The 25,679-nt window shown below is 29.7% G+C and overlaps 1 protein-coding gene across 8 annotated transcripts in view; it reads right to left on the bottom strand.

Annotated features, from left to right (window-relative positions):
* Positions 1-1,336: 1,336 nt before the first annotated feature.
* LOC118189660 (prolyl endopeptidase FAP-like) overlaps positions 1,337-25,679 on the bottom strand; it is a 529,287-nt gene continuing 504,944 nt past the window's right edge. For all 8 annotated transcript variants that reach the window (XM_085819072.1, XM_085819071.1, XM_085819073.1 and 5 more), the window contains 6 exons: positions 25,257-25,332; positions 13,495-13,689; positions 9,805-9,962; positions 9,462-9,593; positions 8,697-8,770; positions 1,337-6,678 (listed from right to left, as the gene is read on the bottom strand). In XM_085819072.1, coding sequence (XP_085675198.1) covers positions 6,532-6,678; positions 8,697-8,770; positions 9,462-9,593; positions 9,805-9,962; positions 13,495-13,689; positions 25,257-25,332 — 782 coding nt within the window. In that variant the 3' untranslated portion in view covers positions 1,337-6,531. The remainder of the gene's footprint in view (positions 6,679-8,696; positions 8,771-9,461; positions 9,594-9,804; positions 9,963-13,494; positions 13,690-25,256; positions 25,333-25,679) is intronic.

Below are 25,679 nucleotides of genomic sequence, written 5' to 3'. Positions count from 1 at the left end.
CTATCCAGAGTCCATCCATGTTATACTACTGGTATTGGATATCACTTTCGCACTAATCTAATACGCATTGCAGGTACTTTAAACAGCCAGCGCTACATCTCCGAGGTGTTGAAGCCAGTTGTCCTTCCTTACCTTCAGGGCTTGCTCACAGCCATATATCAACAGGATAATGCGCTACCACACGTGGCACACATTGTCCAAGGGTTCTTCATCAATCGCCAGATTGAATTGCTTCCCTGGCCGGCTCGCTCTCCGGAACTTTCGGCGATAGAAAACGTGTGGTCCATGGTTGCTGAACGATTGACCTAGATTACATCTCAAGCTGCCACACCAGATCAACTTTGGCAACGTGTGGAAGCTGCTTGGTCTGCTGTATCCCAAGAACACATCCAAAGTCTCTTTGAGTCAATGCCGAGGCGTGTGGCAGCGGTGATCTCCAACAATGGAGGCTATTCTGGCTACTGATTCTGGAAGGAACCACACTTCTATAAATTTAATCATTTGATACTTGGTCAACATGTTACCTACTAAAATTTTGTTGTGATATCTCTTGTCTTTCTTGGTGTTGCAATTTTAGTGGCCAGCAGTGTAGTACAATCAGTGCAATATTTTCAAATAAAAGCATGAGAATAGATGTGTACATGAGCATGTATAGTTATCATTGTCCATTGTTTGGGAGAACAGAATAATAAAAAATGAGTAAAGTTTATAATTTGCAATAAGCCATAACATTTATAAATGAATTGGATTTTATTTACAAATGATTAAACGGAAATGATAGTTAAAGTTCATTGCAATTCTGTCAATTCTGTGCTAATACATGGAACTGGCGGGAAGTCATGTACTGGCCAGAGCAGAATTTTTTTTTTTTTTTTTTTTTGCTTTATTCTCTTAGCAAATAACTCCATAATTAGCATTCAAATAAAACTAGCATACACGTAATCACATATGTCAAGCATTCAGTATAGATTCCTAAATCAGATTATCCTGAATGCTAATTATGGAGAATTTTAAAATTATCACGAAGTTATAAGTTCCTATACACTAAGCAGGCAGCATTTGTGTGCTTTACCAATAAAATCTTCATGCTAACATTAAAGAACCTTACTTTGAATGACAGCTTAATGGAACAAAAATTAATTGCAATTTAATGTTACTGACTTAAATGATTTTCCCCCCCACTGTCATATAATAAAAATATTTCAAAATAATTTTTGCTAGTAATACCACATTGAGATTCCATTCTACATTTCTTTAGGCAGTTAAAAGCTAACTTTTTTTAGGGGAAAAATTAACAAGAGGCATTAAATGCAATGAAATAAAAATAATAGGAATCTTTTACATGTATAAAAATTTATTTACAGATAATTATTTTGCAAGATAAAATACAAATCGTACATTTCTCTTCCAATCACAAACACAATCTAGAATTTTATACATTTCCAGATATATACATTTTCTCACATATAATTGAATACAAGCAACATTATTTCTAACCTTTGATAGAAAATAAGCAGTTGACATGAACTGTATTTTTATTACAAATATATATATATATACACAGTAAGCTGAAACTGAAAAATTTGCATTATACATTTAAAGATTATGTTAGTGGCTGAAATTTCTAAACTATGAAAACCCAGAGTGGTAATTCTGTTTGGGCCACATGTTGAACTCATTGTATAATATTTAAATAATTTTATATAAGAAAATGTTTCTAAGGTATAAAATTTTTACAAAAGAAATATTATATATCAGCATATACAAAAAAATCTTTTTTACAAAATGTCTTAATGAAGCTCTTTATAACAATGTTTTTCTGTATTTGTGAATAAAATATTTCAGTAAAGTATATTAATAGTGTCATGTTTTTAAAAGAAAATCATCAGAAATGAATTGCTACACTAAATTGCTTTAAAAAATAAATACAAAAACTTCAAAAATATGTACATCTTAATTATGAAGTAACAATGAAAAATCTCAGTTTTTAAGATAAATTAATATGAAACAAGCAAATTTGTATTTAATTTTTTTCTTACGCATGAAAAAACATGCATATGTCAACTTGCACAATGGCCCTTCATACTTTATATTATAGTAGAAGTCTATGCAATTAGAAATATGTGCCAAAGAATCTACAGTATCAAAGTAGCATAAAAATAACAAAGATAAAAGTGAATCTCAAAGGTTAAAAATAATCTAGAATAAATAATTTATTTACATTTTTTATCCTGATTATATAATTCTAAAATAAAACACACAGTAAAAGTAATATTTTAACACATAAATTAAAAAAGATTTAATTTAAGCAGCAGTATTTCAAAGTTTGAATTTGCACAGACTCAATAAATGCAATTTCAAAATATTTTAAAAACATAAATCAGCTGATAGTAATATTTATTCAACATCAAATTTCTGGAATTCTTATTTTTTACACTTGCATCAAAAGCAATGCAGCAAAAACACTACAAACAAACTCAGCAGAATATTATTTTATTTTAAATAACACACAAGAACAAAAAAGTTACAAGTTCTATTAATACTTAATTATTTTTTTTCCTGGGGAAGATTTATATGTTTTTTTCAACAAATTAAGAAAAATTTAATTTTTAAGATCCAAAAATAATCAGAATAAATTAGTAAGATCTAAGTAATGACAATTTAAAAGAAAGAAAACTTGAGAGAAAATTTAAATTAAATATCAGAACTATACGTAATGTTTTACAATTTCATATAAATATTCCTTTTTCTTTTGAGGTAATAATATGCATACTGGCTTGATTTAAGAACAAAAATTTTCTTACAAAAAAAAAAAAAAAAAAATTCCTGCCATTTTATTTATATAAAAATGTAGCTTACTTGAAAAATGCATAAATTTTAAGAATCTCTTTGGGGGAAAACATTAAATTCTTAATATTAATTATTATATATTAATAACCATTCTCTACAGTAAATGCAACAGTATAATTAAATAGCATGGATTTTCTTTTCATAGATACTGTGCAATTCAAAAGTAGCTGAACTCTTAATCTTAAAAGGTCACATCTTTATTTTACCATTCATTTATTTTGTTTTAGGTGTAGAGTACTAACGTAAAGGATTACTGAATTAGAATAAGAATGAACAAAATGTATCCCTTTATAAAAGATGCAGGAAATTACCATAATGTTTTGTAATATACAAATCTATATCAACACGTTTCTCAGCATTTTGTTTGAAATGCTGACTGGGATATTACAAATGCCCATTTAAGAGGATATTATGCAAATTACTCAACTTCTAGCATGCTTATAACAAGCAAACCTCTGTTCATGCATGAAACTTTTCACATAGTGATAATCCTTTCTTACCTATTTCCCAAATCCTACACTTGATATTCTAATAATAACTGCACATAATGCACATGGGTACTTCAGTGATCAACATTTCCCCCAAATTTAGCAATCCTTGTGAATGTTTTCTGTTGTTAGAGTACATAACATTTACAATGAGAGTCTAGAGACTTTTGAATTGCACAATGCATAAAAAATGCACAGATTTTTAATCTGAACATCTTATAAGTGTGAAACAATGAAAAGTGTTTTTTTTAGCACATATTGTATCTTAGCATAATAGCTGAAAGCACCATAGCTCACAGATAACAAGGAACCAATCTAAATATACATCAGATCTACTAATTTGAACTATCTTATATAAAATTATGTTTTTACATTATCACTAGTCATTTACTGAAATACTGTATGCCAAGGCCATATCAAGCTTACCGTGTAACTGAATGTAATTAAATCTATAGGCTAAGTTGAAATAGTATTATGCTTGTACAATACTTGAAAATAATCTGGCAAAAATTTTACCAAAATTGAAATCATAAAGCATTGGCAACAAAGATATAAACTGAAATTTTTTACATGTACAATAATGTACAATAATGTTTGAATCTTGTTATAATTATGCAAAATGAGGGGGAAAAAAAAGATTAAAAATTAAAGCAAATTGCAGACTGTCATAAGATTGATAATGAGATCCCATGTACAATTGAAATAAATAGCAAAAATGGCATTCTTTTTTTTTTTTTTTAATTAGAATTCAGAAGGTTCAAATGATGAAAAATGTGCAGTTTTTAGGATTAATGAGATTCAAATGTTCCAGAATATTTTGATTCCTTTTAGAAATACAGTGGCTCACGTTTATTTTTGCACACTTGTATTTTATATGTATAGATCTTGTATTAGATATTAAAACTTAGCCTCCAAATTGTTTTCTCAATATATATTTTCTCTTTTTTTAAGACTGACTTGTCAGAAAATAAATATCATTAAAATATGTTTTGCAATAAAACAATTTATTCCAAAAGTATTAATCAATCAGGACAAAACACTTTAAAATTTCTACAGCCTTCAATTGAGGACACTCTAAAGTTTTATTGAGATGTTCTGAAAGATGATGTTTCTTATCCTACTTTATTTAAAATGAAAATAAATCACAAGAATTATTGTCTGCATTTGGAAATTATGAATTACTTAGCAAACCATATTAACAGTTCCATACTGAAAGTGAACATAGTAGGATACTATAAAATAATGCAAATTCTGTTCAAAATTTAATTATTTATAATTTTAAGGATGATAAAACTATTAAAAATATTCTTGATGAAAGCATTCAACTCCCTTTAATGTATTAAAATGACTGAAATTGCATGGAACTCTTTAAAATGCATTGAAATCTGGACCACATTCCAATAAAGCTCAAAAGTTAGTGCTGTAAAACTTGCAGGAGATTTAGAAGAATGGCTAGCAATAAAAGTTAATCCTGAAATTTTTTGATGAGTTTTTAGGGCACATTGATATAATGGGTGATCAGTAAGAAGAAAGCGTTTCCACAAAGAAGCAATGAAAATTGACCTGACATACACAAAGTCCGCAGTAAGCAAAGATTTATCATATTGAACACATATTTGCAAAATAAGTCAAAATTTAATATAGTTGGGTCCAATGGATGAATTGCAAGTCAAATGAGGAAGTGAATTCTTGAAAGCTATGTTCAACTGTTAAGCATGAAGGTGAAAGCATAATGGGTTGGTTATGTGTTTCTGCCTCAGGGTAGGAAATTCACTTTTTATAGAAAATAATACAGATCAGTATAAATATATAAATATTATTAATGAAGCATCTGCATATAAACTTCGAATGCAAAATACATTTAACTTCTATCAGGATAATGATCCTAAACATACAGCCTTTTAAATGTCCACTTGTGGTTATTATTATATAACTGTTATTTCATTCATATTCTTTGAAGTCATATTCTTCTATACTATTCATATTCTTTGAGCTTAAATACTATAGAACATGTATGGAGTGGGTTAGAAAACATAAATAAACATGATATTTTTTTTGAAAGCTCTAATTAAAGCAATTTTTGTGGAGGGAGGGGGGAAAACTGAATATTGTTATTTGAAAAATTTCATTAAATCCAAACCAAAGCGTATGAATAGTGTAATTTTAACTTAAAGCTATCTAATGATGATTAATGATGGCTGTCCTGTTATTTTCATTCTTTTATTAAATTTAAGCTGCTCATTTGAAGTGTTTGGATACTTGTGTAAGTTCATTTTCAGAATTTTTTGAGTAATTTTTTTAAACCAAAAACATTTTGAATAATTTTTTTTTTAAAAGCAGGTTTTAAAAAAAGATTGTCAATAATATACATGAGAGAAAACAAGTTAATTCACTAAAATTTGGTACTCATATTTGGAAATAAAACTTAAAAAGCACAGATGTCCAAGAACAAATGTGAGCCACTCAATGCTCTTGATAAAATTAAGTAAAACTGAATTATCTCAGAAACTAATAATTTTAGCCACAGTGAACAAAATATTTAAAATTTTTAAAGAAACAAATTATCCAATTACAATTATCAATGATCATAATGATAGGTATTCTTCCTAAAGACAGATACTATTAGAAAGTTGAAAAGTGAAAATTATATAAAGTACTGTAATATAATATAATTTTTAAGTAAGATAGAAATAATGTTTATTAAGTTCATAAGCAAGCACAAAGCTTATTGTGATATCAGTAATTAAAAAAAGTTTGCTATAAATAAAGTGAGAATCAGAAAATATCTTTAATTTAATTTAGCGTATAACAATCATAAGCATTCTAGTACAATCTTCAGAAAATTTCAGGAACATCAGCACTATTCTTTCTGTTATTACATAGCTTTATGTTCTCTATTTAATTGTAAATACATATTTGTTGAGTTATATATTTTGAATTATAAATTAAAATCACAACAGCTACATGCAGATGGAAACACAGAGATGTCCACTACATTCAGCTACAATCTATACTTAGTTATAAAGCAAGCATTTCAGACTTCCTGTCATAGAAAATTCAATAAAATGATACACAACAAATTAATTACAAATCAGTACCACAGTTTATAATAACAGATGGTAAATGACAGAGATGATGCTCGTATCAGATGAAAATGATATCCCCCCTCCCAATAAACAGTTTTCTTTCAGACCTATCTTTCAGGATCAGATGATGAGGGCTGAAAATAAGCAGCATCTTCTTTAGAAATGTCAGAATAGCAATGGTCTAAGAAATCATCCATTGTCTGATAAAGATGTAGCTTTACATGGCCCAGTGCATGGTTTTCATCTGGATAAACCTATAAATGTACAATTTTGAACATTACTACAGTTATTAATATAATTAGTTAGAGCTCTAATAATTACAATACTGCTCTGTATGCACTATGAAAAAGAACAAGTACTGCTCACATACAGCACATGTTATTTCAATACCTATCCTACCTTACAGTAAATAGATTCTTTCTTCCAACAATATGCATATATGTAAATGCCATGACAAGAAGAACAAAATATCAGGCAAATTTATGGTCCATCAATGGCAGCCCTGATGTTATCAAGGTAGAAACAACAAGGTGGGAAAAAATTTAATATGTCTGTGGTTGTACAGTATGACAATGTCATCAAAATCTTCATCAAACATGCAAGAAATCTGCATTGCCTTACACAATGAAGGCAAGCCAGGTAAAAAAAGCCTTCAATAAGAGATGGTAAAATGTGGCACACAGGTCTCAGTTTGGCTGTCAGAGTGTCAGTGAAGAGGAGGCGAAAGTTCTTCGCAGTTTGCTGGAAATGAATCAAAACCAAACAATTTGTCAACTTACCTGAAAGACAAGGTTATCACATAAGAATGCACTTCATAGTCTGAAGGAATGAGTGAATTACTTTGTGAAACATTCTACTCCATTACATGAAAATAGAGAAATAGCTATGATATGATACTGCTCAATACTAAAAGCACAAATAAGACACTTTCTTATGCATATCATTATGTTGAATAAAATATGTGTCAGTCAGATCATACTAGCCAAAACTGAGAAGGCAGCTAAAGGAATGGCATCATTACCATTATCTTGACAATCAAAATTTTGTATGAATCACAGCATTGTGAAAGTTATTGATATTCTCAGGTATGATTGTAATGATTTTATCTTAATACATATTGTACCTCAAAGATGGGTTATCAGTGTGCAATATTACTGTTCATTTTTTGGGACATAACATGCAACTAGTACTGAAAAAGAAATGGTGATACTATAGGCAGAATCCTTCTACTATCATTTTGCAGACAATGCTTAGATGCATGCAGGGTAACTTGTGGCTGATTTCTTCATTCAGTGCAATTGGTAACTGTTCCTAAGATTCATCAATTCTCGCGACTTAAACAGCTGTCACTATGATTTAATTCATTTCCAAATTGTTTTAGAGATCCAGCAGGCAACAGACCACTCCATTCGAACTAGCATAAGATTACTATGATTTTCCAGTTGTTGGCAGTGAAATTGTATACAATGCTGATGTCTAAATTGAAAGACAGTATGAAGTTTCAGAAAAGTATCACTTTTGTATTAGTTGTAAACAGGTAGTTGCAACTATTAAAGTTCTAACCTTTGTATACGTTTAACCAACATTACAATCACTAAGAACTGATGTACACTATATTGTCATTAATGACCAGACACCTGTATGAAATTGCTTAGCTGCAGCTGGTAAGGTGTTAGTACAATGAAACTCCACTATTCGTTATTAACACAACTACTGTGTAAGCAAGATTTTCTACTAAGTTCGGTACATGTCTAGAGGTATTTTCTTCCATTCCTCCTTAACATGGTGAACAATTCTGTGGTGGTTTGGTTTAGACTTCAGCTGGTCCTCATTTGAGGGATGCTCAAGTAAGTTGAAACCAGGGTTACTAAATGAACTGCAGCATTTTATTTCTTAGACTTTCTTTTTTTTTTTTTTTTGTCTGTTAGTGATACTGAGATCAAGGGGTCAATCAAAGAAGAAGAATTTTAGAATCAAAGAAATATGGATTTTATATTTCTTAAAAAACATTCTGGAATCGTGCATGATTATTTAAAAATAACAGAAGAAACTTTGTATTATTTTTGGAACAGAAAGAAAATAAAAATACAACAGAGGGAAACTTATTTTCTTACAGTTCCAGAAAGAATATAAATTTATGGATTGAATTTTAAAAAGTTTCATCTGTTATTGATATATAATTTACTGCAGCTTTTAGTATATTTAGTTGAGCTTTTATATGAATTTATTAATTTTTCATTTTTAGTGTATTACTTTAAAGTATTATATTTACCTGCATACGGAATATAACCCCAGCATCAGTTAAAGCTTTTGCAAGCATCATTGACTGCTGCCAGTGAACATTATCTATTAAGGAAATAAATAAAAAATATGATGAATTAAAAAATTAATTACAAAATTAAAAACCATCTATTTTAGATTTTGACTTAAAACTTTTCCTAGCTAAAGTACATAAGTAATATCTATAGACTATAAATGTGTGTCTAAAAACCATATCAGCCAGCATTTTCTGTGAGCAGTCAAAAAGCAAATAAAATACTCATGCATAATCTGAAACTTGGAAATCACTTTGTGATGGTAAATCATTTAAAACTTTACAGGGTGAAAATGAAATACTAACCAAGTCTTTTAACATAATTTAAATAAATCCTAATTTCAAATGACACTAAAACAGCATAAGAGCTTGTCACCTATCAGCAAATTGCCAGTGCAAAAATATCTGTATTTTATACATGTAAAATATTGCAACTATGCATTTAATGAAAATGTAAGTGTTATTACACATTCTGAAAAAGCAATTACATCCATGAAATATTTAATCAAAACTGTCTGTAAAAAGGAAAATAATATATCATTTAAAAGTATTCTTTTTTTTTTTTTTTTTTTTTTGAAAAGTTTAGGGCATTAAGACCAAACTCCTGTCTGCTTCAAGGGTTAAATGAATGAATAGCTTAACTGCATAAGTATGTTTATAGTTTAAAATAGTCTAAGAATAAAAAAACTGTAATATTTTGCGCATTTAAGATTTGATTCATACCATCAGCACTGCCATGAATAAGAAGATATTTCTTTCCTTTAAAATTAGCAGCTTTCTTCATTACATCCGAATTTTCATAATTTTTAAGATTATCCTGAGGTCGTTGCATGTATCTTTCAGTATATACAGAATCTGTAATAAATTGTATATATTTGAACAAATTAAATTTCACAGCTATTCTCAGTAGATTTCTTTTAATTCTAAAGCATTTGAACTGTTAAAATAAGTTTTAAGAATGAAATAAATTACAACTACATTACTATTATTACAAGCTTTAAAAATATTTTAAAATTAAAATCATGCTTTTTTCTAAATAAAAATTTTAAAATAAATAATATCCTACCATAATAACGCCAACTTGTTACTGGAGCAACCGAAATTCCACAGTTAAAAACTTTTTCATCATTTGCTAAAGATAAAGCAGAGGCATAACCACCATAAGACCAACCAAATATAGCTACACGTTTGCTATCAATATACTGGAAAGTTTCCTTTAAGTAACTGTAATATAGAAAGGAGGAAAACAAATATTAATATGGAATGCAGCTGTAAATAATCTATTGATTATATGAAAAAGGTACAGTGAGTTAAATAAATAATAGGGAAGGAGGTAATCCTTCTGCAATCAAATTCTCTAATAGTCATAAATACTAAATCATCAGTATCAAAAAAATAAATGAATGTGTTTCAACATGACAAGTTAAAAAATATTTTAACATTTAAGAAACTGATGCTTACAGTTAAAAACAAATGATATGAAGTAGAATGCTTTTCTTTTCATTATTTGCTAAACATATAATTTTCAATTTAAAATCTAAAATTAAAATATCATGGATTATATGAAATAATCTTATTTGTAAATTCCATATAAACCATATATATATTATTTACACACATAAGTACAGAGCTACTAGATATGAAATATACATTTTCAATGTAGCACTGAAATGAAAACAAAAACTCTGATATACTCCCATATGAAGAAATTGCAGATATCAAACCTGGAATTCAAAGAGGTCAATGTGTGTCAGTGCCATGTTCTCATATCATGTTAATTGGACAATCCAAGGTCAATGTGGATTTTTCATCAACATAATACTGAAACTCATCACAAAAAAGTACCAGGAAAGCATTTTCATCATCTTTTGATGATACTATTTAAATAGTATGCCCATGGTATTGGCTTTATATAATGCTGAAAGCATCTGTTTCTTTAATAGAAAACCCACATAATCTTTATAACATAAGCATATTATATACATTAATCTAAATTAAGTTGAATTCAAAAAGTATTGTAGGTGTGAATAATTAAATATAAAAATTGCATTAAAAATGTGTCAAAATGTTTAAGAATAAACAAAAATTTTTAAAAAAAGTTGTAAAGAAAAGAATCTTTTTACCTAAAAATTGCATTAAAATTTTAGTAAATTTTAATTTAATTAAATTTTTAATAAATTTAAATACTTTTCCCCAATTAAAAAATTATAAATTTTTTATGACCTTCAAATACAACAGTTAGCAAAATGCATAACAATGAAGCATAAAAATGCATAACATATGATCATATTCAATGCATTTGCAATAACTTTTTTTTTTTTTTTTTTTTTTTTTAGTTTTATGGATATACACTACAACCATTTAATCAAATGCTACCTAGATATTTATCACAATCAGGATGTTTAATATGAAAATTTTTTGGATCCATTCAAATAACAAGAAATCAATAATAAAAATACTTTTATTTCTGACAATTTTGCACAATAAATACTTTTAACATCCTTTCTAAAATTATTCTTAAATAAAAGGCTTTTGTTTTTTAAAAATTAAAAACAGTTATTTTTCTGTGCAAGAACATTCTAAAATATTCATCTATATTTAATTAATTTTAAGTAAACAAAATTGCTTGAATAAGAAAACTTAATATATGTCAACATTAAGTTAAACGATTTTGGCTTTATTTGAACTATCATACCACCATAAATACTGAAACTGAACTTTTGACAATTTTAGGCTTATTATATTAAAAGTACAATTTTAAGAAATTCGAAATTCAACAAAAAAGACGCTTTCTTATGAAAAAACACTATCCCATACTTCTTTTAATATCACTTAGTAAAATTTCATAGAAATCTTGTTTCTAACCCACCAGTGGCCAAGATAACTGAACAGTGGTAGTTTGACCTAGGTTCAAATCCCAGCAAATGAGCTAGTTGCGCAGAAGTTTTCAAGTTTTCCATTTGGGTAATGTGGATACAAGCCAGTTTATCTTACAAAGTCTTCCATAATGAGGCATCCCTCCTCACACATAGCTAGGTCTCGAGTTCCTTTGCATTAATGAATTAATCCACAATCCTATTAAATTCTGTTTTATCTTCAGCAACACATTATCTTACCAACACTTTTTTGCACATTTATAAGCAAATTTCATGCAGATATTAATAACATATTTGGTTAGAATGAATTAGGTCACTTTTCCAAGTCTGTTACTAATGTAGTTCTAGAGAAGAAATTTAAGATAGATCCTACAAAAGAAAAGTTGCCTGGCAATAATGAATTTGTTTTGGATACAACAGCATTGTTATTAATGTTGAAAAACTAACTGACACATGTAGCGAAAATGAAATTAAAATTGAGATAAAATACTCTAGGTTGGTATGTTGGAAATATGTTTTAACATATATAAAAGTACAGAAACTTGATGATCTACCTGCTTCATCAGCTGGAACTGAAACAGGTCATTTGATCAAGTTCATAGTCTTTTATTGGTTTCTGCACTCAGAAACAATATCCAGTTGTAAGGCAGGTTAAAAGGAAGGTTTCTATTACAACACAGTTTTTAGGTGATTTCAAGTGCTTTTCTAATTTTGAGCCTACTTTTATGTCAAGGTTTTGGTGATGATTTTGGCCTTGTCCCATTCAATTCTTGAATGCAGATGCTTGGAGAAGTATTTCACCAAAAAATGCACTATTTTCATTGTTGAACAGGTTACTAGAGAGTTTGTAAATATCTTTTTTATGTTTGGCAATTCTTATTGATAGGTTTTTAGATGCTGACCTGATATATTGAGTTCTTGTGGTTGTATTTTCATTGCTAATCAGAACAGTATATGCATTTGAAGTACTTGTTGTGGTACATCCAATTTATTTCACTAGATATGACCAATTTCCAGATGGATGGAGCAGAGACAATGACAAGTTTATAACCAAATCTTGTAAACATGGAACAGATGCATGGGGTGATTGAGTAGTAGGGTAAATTTCTAAAAAATTTACTTTTACTTGATCGAGTCAATATTGTCAAAAGTTCAGTTTCATTATTTATGGTGGTAAGATAGTTCAAATAAAGCCCAAATTGTTTAACTTGTTGTTGAATCACAATATTATGCCAGCGGTAACTTTATTCAAGTTCCCAATTCATGTTAAACTTCCATTCCATCCTTTAAATCATATGCTGAACTGAAGGCACACTACACAGCATATATTTATACAAAATACACACAGTATGAAATTTCAGACATGCAAAAACTATTCTTATGGAATGTTTCCCTTCTCAGTTACTAAATTATTATTATAGAATGTTTGCTATTTCTCTATTGATGATCCCCTTATGAAAATTATCCAATAAAAGACATGCCTCAGATTGCCTAAATATTTCATAATTAGTTAAATAATGCTTAATTATTAGCAAATAATGTCTAAATATTTTGCTCAATATTTATTTCAGATTGTTTCAAAATTCGTTCCTCTTAGTTATGACAGAGTTACTTCTAAAAGGACATGGTATTTTTATTGAATTTATTATAACTGCAATTTAATGGTTAAATATGACTGTTTAAACAACTAACTCATACTTGTATATGTTTGATAAATTTAGATTTGAAATGACTTGATAATATACCAAAAATTATCTCTATTATTAGGAAATATAGTTGATACATATTTCTTTACAATCACTCTAAATTATTCAAAATTCATACCTAAATTAAGTTATTAGAAGAAGATTCACAGAAACTATATCCAAAAGTGAGATTACCTTGTAACTGAAATTTGATCAAAAACTTCATCAGTACCAAGCCTACCATAAAGTTCATGTAAAATTTTGTCACCTTGGTAACCACTCCCTCTTCCATCAATCCATGTGTAAATGACATTCTTTTTACTAGCTAAATAAGAGCCCCAGTTCACACTAAATTTCTCAGTAATCATCTGGCTTCCAGGTCCACCATAGCTAAAATATACAAAATTTCAAAGGTTATTTACTTCAGATGGTAAAATTCACAAAGGAAAGAAAATTCAGTGCTTTTTTATTAAAGCCATATCAGTTGCAGCTTTTCTTATTTTGCCATATTTTCTTAGCATGAGAAGATACAAGTTTGAATTGGCTTGTACCTTAGAAATAAATGCTTTATGAACACATTTTTTTATTATTACAATGGATTTCAAAATTTGGGATTTTCCACGAGATGAAGAAGCAGCAATCCCATTTCTTCATAAAACAGATGTTCTTCAGAAAGACAGACTATTTGAATAACCTCATGATTTTAAAACGTGACTCAAAGCCAAAATGATCCTGCAGCCTTCTCTCATGTTGAGGGACGAATTCCAAAATTCAAGCATGGTATGGTTTGCTGGATGATGTATTGCTTTTGTTATTGCCATATGATTCATTTACTTATGATTTCAAGAGTTAACATCTACCGAGTTTTGTGAACTAAAGCTTGTTTCAAATGAATTACAACACAATGATTGATTGGAATAATTACATAAATCACAGTTCATCCAAACTTAGATAAATTGAGGCTACAAAATTGTGAAAAGCTGATGAAAACGTATTCACAAAAAGAATATACAGGGTGATTCAAAACTTATTGTTAAAATTTCGTGGGGAGGTAGGGAAGATGTCAGGAAACTGATTTCACATAGAAGAGTACGTCTGCAAATGTACGCGAGGGTGCTGTGGGTACCCAATCAGTGTACAGCTCACGCAACTACTCTTCCTGTCATCAGTTACGAGCTGACTTACTAGTCATAAGATGAATCGTTTTATGTATCAAGAGCTAGTGGATATGCATCTCGCATATGGAGCAGCTGCTGAAAGCAGCCACTGAGTAGGCAAGTTTACAAAGACTGATACCCAACAGAAGAATACCACAGCATCAAATGTTTGCACATGTGCATCGCAATCTTTGCAAACGTGGTTCACTGCGCAGCAACATGCAGGATGTGGAGAGAAGATGCTTGATGTGGATTGTCAACGTTGCAGAACAAGTCCTACAGTTCATTAAAGATAATCTGAATATCAGCACACAAGCTATTGCTCAGCAGCTTGGGGTTTCAGCAGTGTGGCAGATACTGCAAGAGGAATGTGTGCATCCTTACCATCTGCAAAGGGTGCAGTTACTGCATCCTAATGATTATCCGAAGAGTGTGGAATTTTCACAATGGTTCATGCAGAAAGGTGTCATGGACCCCAGTTTTCCAGCTTCTGTTCTTTTTACAGATAAAGCTTCATTAACTTGTGTTCAATACTCACAATTCACAAGTATAAGTGTGGGCTTACGGAAACCTGTATAGTACCAGAAGTCACACTGCAGAACATAGTTTTGCCATAAATGTGTAGGATGTAATCATTGGTGACTGTTTGTTGGAACCTTACTTGCTACTGCCCTGATTGGATGGCCGGGAATACTTAATCTTTCTCAAGACAGCGTTACAAACTTTTCTGGGCACTGTTCCAGTGCATATCTGCCAAGATATCTGGTATCAACATGATGGGGCTCCAGCCCATAGCACAATTGTTGTGCATGATTACCTGAACTGAATATTCGGAGCTCGATGGATCGGCAGAGGTGGACCGATCGCTTGACCACCCAGGTCACCTGATTTATTGTTCATGGATTTCTTTTTGTGGGGAGCAATGAGAGACCCCCTGTCGACAGTGAAATGGGCTTTGTCGCATGAATAATGGCTGCTGCAGGAATTGTCTGTTAATTGGAAATGGAATTGTCAGGCGTTTTTGAAAATGTTCGGTGGTTAATGCAACCGTGGAAATTATTTTGACTATTTAATAGATGGCGCTAGCATTTCGTGTTAAACACGACCTGTTTTTTGTCTTTTCAGAGACCCTCCACCAGCAAGTCGGTAAATAGATAGATACTTTGAACACTAGTTGATTAGGAATACTTCGGTTCCAATTAAGATTCAATTTTCCCGATTGTGAAAGTATATAGATCTCATTTGATCAATGCAATACTGAACCACTGAATGCTTTAATCAATGATCTTTATATATATAAATATTAAACTTTACACTTTTAAAAATTATTCGATGTCGATTTCTCTCAACTTTTGAATTTTGAAACAGCAACGGCACTAGGAATCCTGTGTTTGTGTAAATGGTCGCAATTTTGAGCACCTACTGTGGCTTACAGCCAAAAACATCGCGGCAAAAACATCGCAGACGAAAACATCGCGGAGAAAACAACGCAAGGCGAAAACGTCGTGCTACAAAACATCGTGGGAGAAAACATCGTAAAGAGGAAACATCACAGTTCTAAAACATCGTAGTACAAAACATCGTCGTCGAAAATAAAGCGGTTCAAAAACTTTAAAAACATCGTTGTCGAAAATATCGTGGTAAAAAATTAAGTATCTACAAATCATCGCATGACGATAACATCGCAGACATGCTTTTTTCAGACATATTTTAATAACTTTAAATGGATATTCCCATAATGATTTGTGAGCGCAAGATGGAAAGAAGGATAATTTTTACTTTCATATTTTTATTAATTAATAAATTTTTGCTGAGAAAATAAAAAGGAAACTTAAGCATAGAAAATGAATGCAACTTATAGCACTTAATAGAATTTTAAACCGACATAGTTAACTAACAAAGGCGCCATTAATAAATCATTTTTTTATAAAGTTTTTACTTTTAATATTTCATGAAAAGTATAATCTATAAGTTACATTTAATTTTCTATGTTTAAGTTTCCATCTTACTTCAGCAAAAATTTATTAGTTAATAAAAAAATGTGAAAGTAAAAATTATCCTTCTTTACACCTTGCGCTCACAAATCATTATGGGAATATCCATTTACAATTATTAAAACCTGAAAAACGCATGTCTGCGATGTTATCGTCATGCGATGATTTGTAGATACTTTATTTTTACCACGGTATTTTCGACGATGATGTTTTTAAACTGCGAAGTTTTTGAACCACTTTATTTTCGATGACGATGTTTTGTACCACGATGTTTTAGAACTGCGATGTTTTCTCTTTGCGATGTTTTGTAGCACGACGTTTTCGCCTTGCGTTGTTTTCTCTGCGACGTTTTCGTCGGCGATGTTTTCGGCGGACACCCCTACTGTGAACCTGGTACTCTACTCTTGTTGAATAAAGGTCACATTCATTACCACTTAACTGTACTGTTTCTTGGTGTTAACTTTACTTGTCCATTTTATTCACATAGATGATGTTTGCGAACATATTTTCCTATGTGAAATCGGTTTCCTGACACCTTCCATTACCTCCCCTCGAAATATGAATGATAAGTTTTGAATCACTTGTATATATATATAGATACACACATACGATATTTACTCAGATATTTCCCCCTTTTTCCTAATAATTTTATCACCTGATAATCGGAAGGGCAGAAATATAAGATGTATACTGTTTCTGAAGAAACAGCTTAAATGATACACACAGCACATGAAAAAGCACACAAAGACATACTAACATTTCTATATTATGTATTTCAAAGAACTTATCAATTTCAATGCATGTATTTTACATTTTTTTTAACAGATTAGAAGTTTCTAAATCATATGCTGAAAAAAAAATTGCCACCCAGATGGTATAGTGGTTAGGGGAGCCAACTACGGTACAGAAGGGTCCAGGTAGAATCCCGGAAAAGGCATGGGTGTAACCCTCTATCTCTTCATAAGCAGTAATGATGGCCGTCTACTAGTGCCTTCACAATAAAAGGCCACCACTTCCGGCCTTAAGAATGGTTAATGTTGAAAAAAGAGAAAAATGTGCCTGCTTTAACAAACATTCTCTATTCATAAAAACAAATTTAATGAAATTTAATGCAAACAAGTAAATGATTAATTATTGCTGCGAACTAATCTACAATATCATTTAAATTCTGAGAGCATATATAAATCAAGTGCAAGTATCAAAATCCATGAATAAATATATAATTAGAAAAATTTTTTTAATCCTAAAAACTTTATAAAATACATAAGTGAATAATGGTTGAGCAGGCAGGAGACAGACTTATCAAGGGGAAGTTGCCTCCAAACCTAACTCTACACTTATTCAATTTGTGTTTCATCATCTATGCAGACAAGGGTCAAAGTCAAAACCAAAAGTAAAACCAAATGTTGTGAATTACTAAAAAGAAATTTAAACAAGTGGAATTTTGAGAAATTAGCAAGTAAAAAACTAGAATTAAAATTTAAAAAAGGTCAATTAAGAGTAAAAAACCAAAGTAATTTAGAAACTCTTGCCTACAGAAAACTTCCCCGACATAATTTATGCATATAAATCAAAAAGAAACTAGATATTATCTATAAAAATCACATAAAAAATACTAAATTATAGCAAATGGTACAAATAATTATAAAAAGAATATAGATTACATATTTGCAATTAAACTTTAAAAAAAATCTGTATTTTAATTCATCAACTAGTTAACAAGCAACACAACTATAGTTGGATTATTTATAATAATGCTCCAGTTCTCAACAAATTTAAAAGTTTAGAAATCAAGAGCATTAACTGCTATGACTTTGAAAACCTTTATACTTCTCTACAAATTTTTACTAGTTTAATGCAACTCCCACAACTTTTTCCTCACATGCTTAACATCCTTTAAATTGAAAGATGGAAATCTTACCTGAATTGTGCATTATTTAATATGTGCATTATTTAATAACTACATTAAATTCAATAATAAGATCTTTCAGCAGGTGAGAGGTATACAAATGGGAGCAAACAATTTTAGACAAATATGTAACTTATTTCTTTTTGCTTATGAATATAAATTCCAACTAAGTTTGAATACAAATGAAAAAAAGTTATTTGCAAATACATTTAGATACATTGATGATATTATAACTTTCAATAATAATTCTGCTTTTGAACAATTCAAAATTTGCCCAAATAGTTTAACACTTAATAAAACTAATATGAATCAAGATACTATTGAATACCTAGACCTGCTCATAATTAAACACAGCAAAATTAAATTATATGATAAAAGAGGAATTTCCAGTTTAATACTATTAAACTAATTAATTGGAACTGTTAATATCTCTAGAAAATAAAATAGGTAACACTTTTTATAAGCAAATAATCAGAATAAAAAATATATGTACTGAAATAGAAGATTTAAAGGAAGAAATAATAAAGCTAATTAATGTTCAGGTTAATAACCAAGTCTGTAGGCAAGAGTTTCTAAATTACTTTGGTTTTCTACTCTTAATTGACCTTTTTCTAATTTTAATTCTAGTCTTTTACTTGCTAATTTCTCAAAATTTCACTTGTTTAAATTTCTTTTCAGTAATTCACAACATTTGGTTTTGACTTTTACCCTTGTCTACATGGGTAATTGAAACACGAATTGAATAATTGAAGAGTTAGGTTTGGAAGCAACTTCCCCTTGATAAGTCTGTCTCTTGCCTGCTCAAAAATTACTCACTTATGCATTTTTATAAATTTTTTAGGATTAAAAAAATTTTTTTGAATTATATATTTATTCATGGATTTCGATACTTGCACTTGATTTACATATGCTCTCAGAATTTAAATGATATTGTAGATTATTTTGCAGCAATAATTAATCATTTATTTGTATGCATTAAATTTCATTATTTAAAATTTAATTAACTTTAAATTTGCTTTTTACAAATAGAGAATGCTAAATTCAAATTTCATTCCTTGGTTCAAGAGAATTATTTAAATTAAATTTAACTTTACCATTTATTTTTATTCTTTTGAAACAAGATATAACAAAATACGATGGCTGCTTTAAAAAAATAATTAGCAAACTTAAAATTAACGATTCTAGATTTGGTGCTCTATCCCTAAATTCATCTGTTCTTCCAAATTCGAGATCTTTCTACATTATATAATGCTACTGGAAAAGGGCAACTAAAACCAATATTAATCAAACATAGCTTTTCTCTAGAATCGCTCCAACTTTGGTATAAATCCCATTGGCAATCTAATTAAGTCATTATTCTGCTAGCTTCTGCGTTGCTAATATCTCCCCGCTTCGCTTCCTTAAAAATGCTTGTGCCATTTCTTGTTAAAAACCAATGTACATTGAAATTTATGATGTTTCAATATGATTGGATAAATATCTACTGAGATGATTTTATATGTGTGAAAATAAAGACTGGAAAGTCTTCAAGCTCAAGTGTGTTAACTGCATTATCATAGTTTTTACCTTCAACCATTAATGTCTGCTCAGCTATAGCTGTTATCAAAAGCCATTAAGAGTTCCAGCCATCGCGACTGTGCCTCGAAATTATGACATATATACACTGGTGGACAAAAAGTACAAAATACCGATCATCATTTATCGTTGGGGCTCTTGGGTGACCTTGTCCTGGTCTTTTGGCTACTGTTCTGCTGATTTTAAATTGATTTCACAAATTAGAGATGACACTAGGTGCTACATTCAGTTCTGTTGCAACCTGAGCTTGGGATTGCTCTACCTCAAACTTGGCCACGAATCTTAATCTCGTACCTTTGTCTAAGCAATGATATGTACTCATTTCACCTAAACAACATCAAAAGACTGCAAGATTATTCAAGAACAATAATAAAAATCACTACCGCATTGCAGAGCGGAATGAGCTGAACAGCTGGATGCAAACTTTTATACCTCATGCTGGCATAGCAACACCCACAGGAACACATAAACTCATCTCAGCGACACCAAAGCCACAATGATATCATATGGCAACCAACTGTCTAAGTTTTGTCTGGTATTTTAGGAGGAATGTGAAAAAATGTTTTCCATCTTTTAATTTTGTCCATTAGTGTATATACACACACACATTGACCGTATTTATTTGCAAATAAAAAAAAAAAGGCTTTGCAATATTGATGGTGTATAATCGTCACCACCGGAAAAACAAGGCCTCGACACTGCGATCGTGACGTCATTAGTAGCGCATAAAGAAACAAACGGGCTAGCAGCTTCTAGGGAGCGCGAATTTTCTTCAAAAATTAGACGTTTCATTGTTTATTCCCCAAAATAAAAAATAGTGTAAGTAAATAAAATACGTAAAAAAATTAAATTTAGGTGAATTTTCGCTTTATGCGTGAACATTTCAAGGGCATTTAAAGGACTGGCACATTATGGTTTCCATACATTTTTTGCATGTCGACCAATAAGTTCCTTTTGGTTTTACTGTAAGAATGGCAATATGTATATTATTTTCCCCTTGAATGCCAAAAACATCTACTTTCAACTTTGTATTAGCGCCGAAACAAAGTTCGTTTGCTGTATGTTTAAAATATGTGGTTATATCTAAATCTAAACATGCATGTAGATGAAACACACTCATGTCCTTTGACATAATCATGACAAGAAAAAACTTCAAGCAACAGATCATCTAAAGGAAGTGTTACATTATGGTGGTGATGACATGGAAAGCTCAGATATTTAATCGCCTATATTTTGACTGACTAAAATTTACCCATTTTTCTTATATGAAATATTATACAGGATAACAAAAATTTATTTTATTGATTTAATTATAAAATTTTTCTTAAATATTAAAACATATTCAAAATGATGCCATAATCAAAATTAGAAGCTGTATAAAATTTAATAAATATAATTTTTGATATATATTTACACTTACTATTATTGACATGCTATATAGAATAACTAAAGCAACAAGTTTTTAAGCAGTAACATGTGAAATGTAAGTAAAAATAGGTTAGCAATATAATAAAAAGTGATGTATTGTGAATAATGTTTGTTTACAGCATTTCATACTTTTGAAAGCAATTAAACGAAAATTGATTTTAGCAAAAGTAGTGGTACATTATAATTCATGAGGATATCCTAAATTATTTTCTAGCATATAAGTGTAAATTACATTGAGATTAACAACATTTGAAATATGATAGGAGGTGATGTATCTTGTGTTATGTTTATTTACATAGCATACCATATAAAATTAATTATATTGAATTCAGAAAGAACTTATAAATAGAATAATAATGTGAAAGCATTTATAAGTTATTGTCTAACATATGAAATGTAATGATAAGTGACATTCATGCACTACATTTGTCTACAGAATGTGACACAACATATAAAATTAATTCTGTTGAAACCAATTGTGCAAAAACAAGAGAACCCAGGAAAAGCTAGTGAATATATAATGGCATACTACAATATAAAAGCATTTATAAGTCAGTTTTCAAGTTATGCAACTAGGAGAAATTCTTTATATTCAGTTTCCATGCATTTATGATCTTCGAAAATTTTGGGTATTTAAAATGTTCCTTGCATTTTAATTTTTATCAAATTGTTTCCACATTAAATTTATAAGATTCTAATACTGTTCATAAGAGATTTGTCAATGCATTTTATCATTGATAAACATTTACAGGAATTATTAGGCTTTTCATAAAATAATTTAAAATGATGAGTAACATTTTCTGCATTGTTCATGTGTACACAACATAACATATAATCTGATTTTACTGAAAGCAGTAAAATTGATTGTTTTGAAACCAGCTGAACAGAAATTGAACTGAGAAAAAGCTAATAAATGTATTAATTATGTATTTCAATGTAAAAGTATTTTTAAGCTATTTTTTATGCATTTAAGATTTTGGAAAGTTATAGGTATTTAAAATATATTTGCATTTTAATTTTTATCAGATTGTTTTCACACTAAATTTATATGATTCGGATACTATTTAAGAAGTTTTTTATGATGAATTATTATCGATTTACTTTTAAATTTTAAGTTGCTTTGGAATTATTCGCAGTATTTGTTGGAACACATGGCCTTGATAAGCAATTTAATAGCATAGAAAATATTCTGTTTCATAAAAAAAAAAAAAAAAAAAAAAAAAAAAAAATTTTACATAGCTTAATTCTTAAATATCTGTTTCCATTCAAGCATTATTTATTCAAAACATTGCAAGTTTTTAGCATAATAATTAGTAACTAGACATAAGTATAATATAAATAATGAAGTTTTGAACTTTGAATATTAGACTCAAGATCAGTTCATAAGTAAGTCAAGCAAAAAAAATACAAAATTACTTTCAAAATTATTGTTTCACAATCATATAAAATACGTTTAATTTATAATCTGCATAGCTTGATATTAAAAAAAAAAAAAAAATTACACTAAATTTTCTTTAAAAATATTTTATTTAATGCACTGTAGCTTTTCAGAGCAATGAATAATAATTACATTTTATATACATATGTAATATAGATCATACAGTTTCCCACAATCATTATTCCTCATACTTTATATGCAAAAAATAATAGCATAAAAGTCTTTCATTTATAAAATGTATAATCTGCATAGCTTAAATATTTTAAAAACAATGCATACAATTTCCTTTAATCATTAATTATACAAAATGATATAAATTTTTAGCAAATTGAACAGGAATTTTCTTATGGGATGAAATTTAGGGATTCAGTAATAATAACACTTTTATTTCTCACCAAACAATAATCATATCATACCTTAGAATGTTTTGATTGGGTGAAATTCTGCCGGTATATAGTATGTAGCCATTTTCTGCACAATAAATCCGATTTGGGGGGGGGGGGAGAAACTGGATTTTTTTCAATATTTGAATAATATCCTCTGCAGTTAGGAACACGAGTATAAACCATTCTTAAAGTTTATTAGCAAATGAAATATTAAAAAATCTTTTATGCAATATACAAATTTCCCGCTAAAACTACAAGCATGCTTGCACGTTACCACCGAAACAAGCCATGGTTTGTTATGCCTACTAGTTCCCTCTCTAGTGACGTCACTCGCAGCAGAAGGGAGGCCTTGTTCCGGTGGTGACAATAAAATGTAGAAAGTTGAATCCATGATGAAGAACAAGAATTTTGATGGCAGAGAATGCTGAAATGGTGATTCAAAATGAATAGGAAACTGGCAGCCGAGGCAGATTAAATCTTCGTTTTATTTCAGTAAACATGTTATATATACCCACTAGGTTTCTAGGAGATTTTAAATCAAACATTAATATATAAATCCAAATCAAATTTTAGCCTTTTAAAATCCATCTATATTTGCACAATTATAAAATACACATAAACCTTATAGGCATGAAAACTCCTTCATGTGGTGAAACTGAAAACTGAACTTACCTCAAACAATTGAAAAAGGTCTTGAAGCAGATTCTTCTTTAAAATATGTTTAAAAGCACACTATTTTCTAAGCATAATATCACAAATGTGAATATGATAGGTATATTTATGTTATTGTTTAGCAGGTTTTTTTTTTTTTTTTTTTTTTTTTTTGTTTACCACTTTTTTAAATACCAGAAATACTTGAACAAAGTATACACGAGAGATATATTTTTTCTTAAATTTGCAGAGTCATTAGGCTGTTTTGAAGTAGGAAATGTGTAAAATTTACAATGCCCTCGCCAGTACTCGAACTTAGATTTCTCAAATACGTGCTGAGCATGCTAACCATTACACTAGAAGTCATGCAGAAAGAAGGTACAAAATACCTTATATACTCTCCCTTTTAAAAGGCGACTTAGGGAGTATGGGATCTAATCGCCCAAACCTTGATGGTGAAGAATCATCGTCCACCACCTTTCTTAGTTTGGGAGCCACTGTAAAGACATTTATCTTTTTTTTATGCGAGAGATGTGAAAAATGAGTAGTGCATTTACCGGGACTCTTGAATACTGGAAACCTGGACCTCTTGAATATGCGCAAGTGTGCTAAAAGTGACAACACAAAGGCATGCTGGAAGGAGGGAGATAACACCTTATAAATTAGTTTGATCCCCTCATTGTTGAATATTTGCTGTTTAGAGAGTGAAATGTTACCTCACCATAGATGATAGCTTTGCTTAAGGGAATTTATGAGTTAATTTCTAAATGCAATATTAACATCATTGGAATATGTGCATACAAAATGATATTTATGGACCAAAGGCACATCTCTGGTATGATACAAAAACATCAAATTTTTTCCATCATTGTTATGTACTTTCAGATCCAAATATTCAGAAAATTGCATTTTTTAGACTTATTTTTGTTCCTTTAATTTATAAATTTGCTGAGATGAAATATTTAATAAAACACATGTTTGTTGAGCCATCCAGCCGGTACAGTGATTAGTGATCCTGACTGCCGTAGCAATGGGTCCAAGTCGAATCGCGGTGAAGACATTATTGTAACTGTCCGTCCCCTTCAAAGAAGGCAATGTTAGCCATCTATTAGGTGCTTTCATAATGAAATGGCCACCACTTCTGGCCCTTGTAGTGGCACAAGGCTAGCTATTAAATAAAGCATCTGGCCATTACAGAAAAGTAAATGTTTGTTTTTTGATACACAGAATTATTTACATTGCATATTTATCTAATGCTTTGATATTTACTTCAGAAAATCATTTCAAAATTCTGAATATTATAATTTTTCAATAAACAACAAGAGATGTATAAGCCAGTGCCACAGAACTAAAATATCTGCAACTAAATTATAAATATTCCTGTCCTCTAACAGAAATTAATAATTAAAAATAACTTACACTTCAACAAGCATTGGATATTTAGTAATCTCATACTCTTGTAATGTAGGTGGTAAAAAGAGACGTACATTAGCATCTAAAAAGTGAAAAGATTACAGACAATCAAATTTTTGTAAAAGAGCTTTTGGTATGAAAATAAATACTTTCTGTTAATACAATAACACACACATTTTTTCTAGTTAGTAATATATCCATTCTTGGCCTGTACAGAAAAAAAAAAAAAAAAAGTAAAAATACAAGATATAAAGTACTAAAAGAATTTTAAAAAATTACCAAGGGAAATTACTCGTTCTTAGTGTTAAAATATAAGATAATATGCACACACAATTTTTTTTTTTTTTTAAAGTTTACTCAGATTCAGATAAATGCAATAAATAGATAATTACTTTAGCTAACAAAATATTTTTGTTCATAACAGATTGA

The sequence above is a fragment of the Stegodyphus dumicola genome, chromosome 6, assembly GCF_044657685.1.
Source record: "Stegodyphus dumicola isolate Sdum_Otavi_A_Nest chromosome 6, ASM4465768v1".
In the NCBI taxonomy this organism is placed as follows: Eukaryota; Metazoa; Arthropoda; class Arachnida; order Araneae; family Eresidae; genus Stegodyphus; species Stegodyphus dumicola.
Note: the sequence above shows the minus strand (reverse complement) of the source record. Positions and strands in the feature narration are given on the sequence as shown.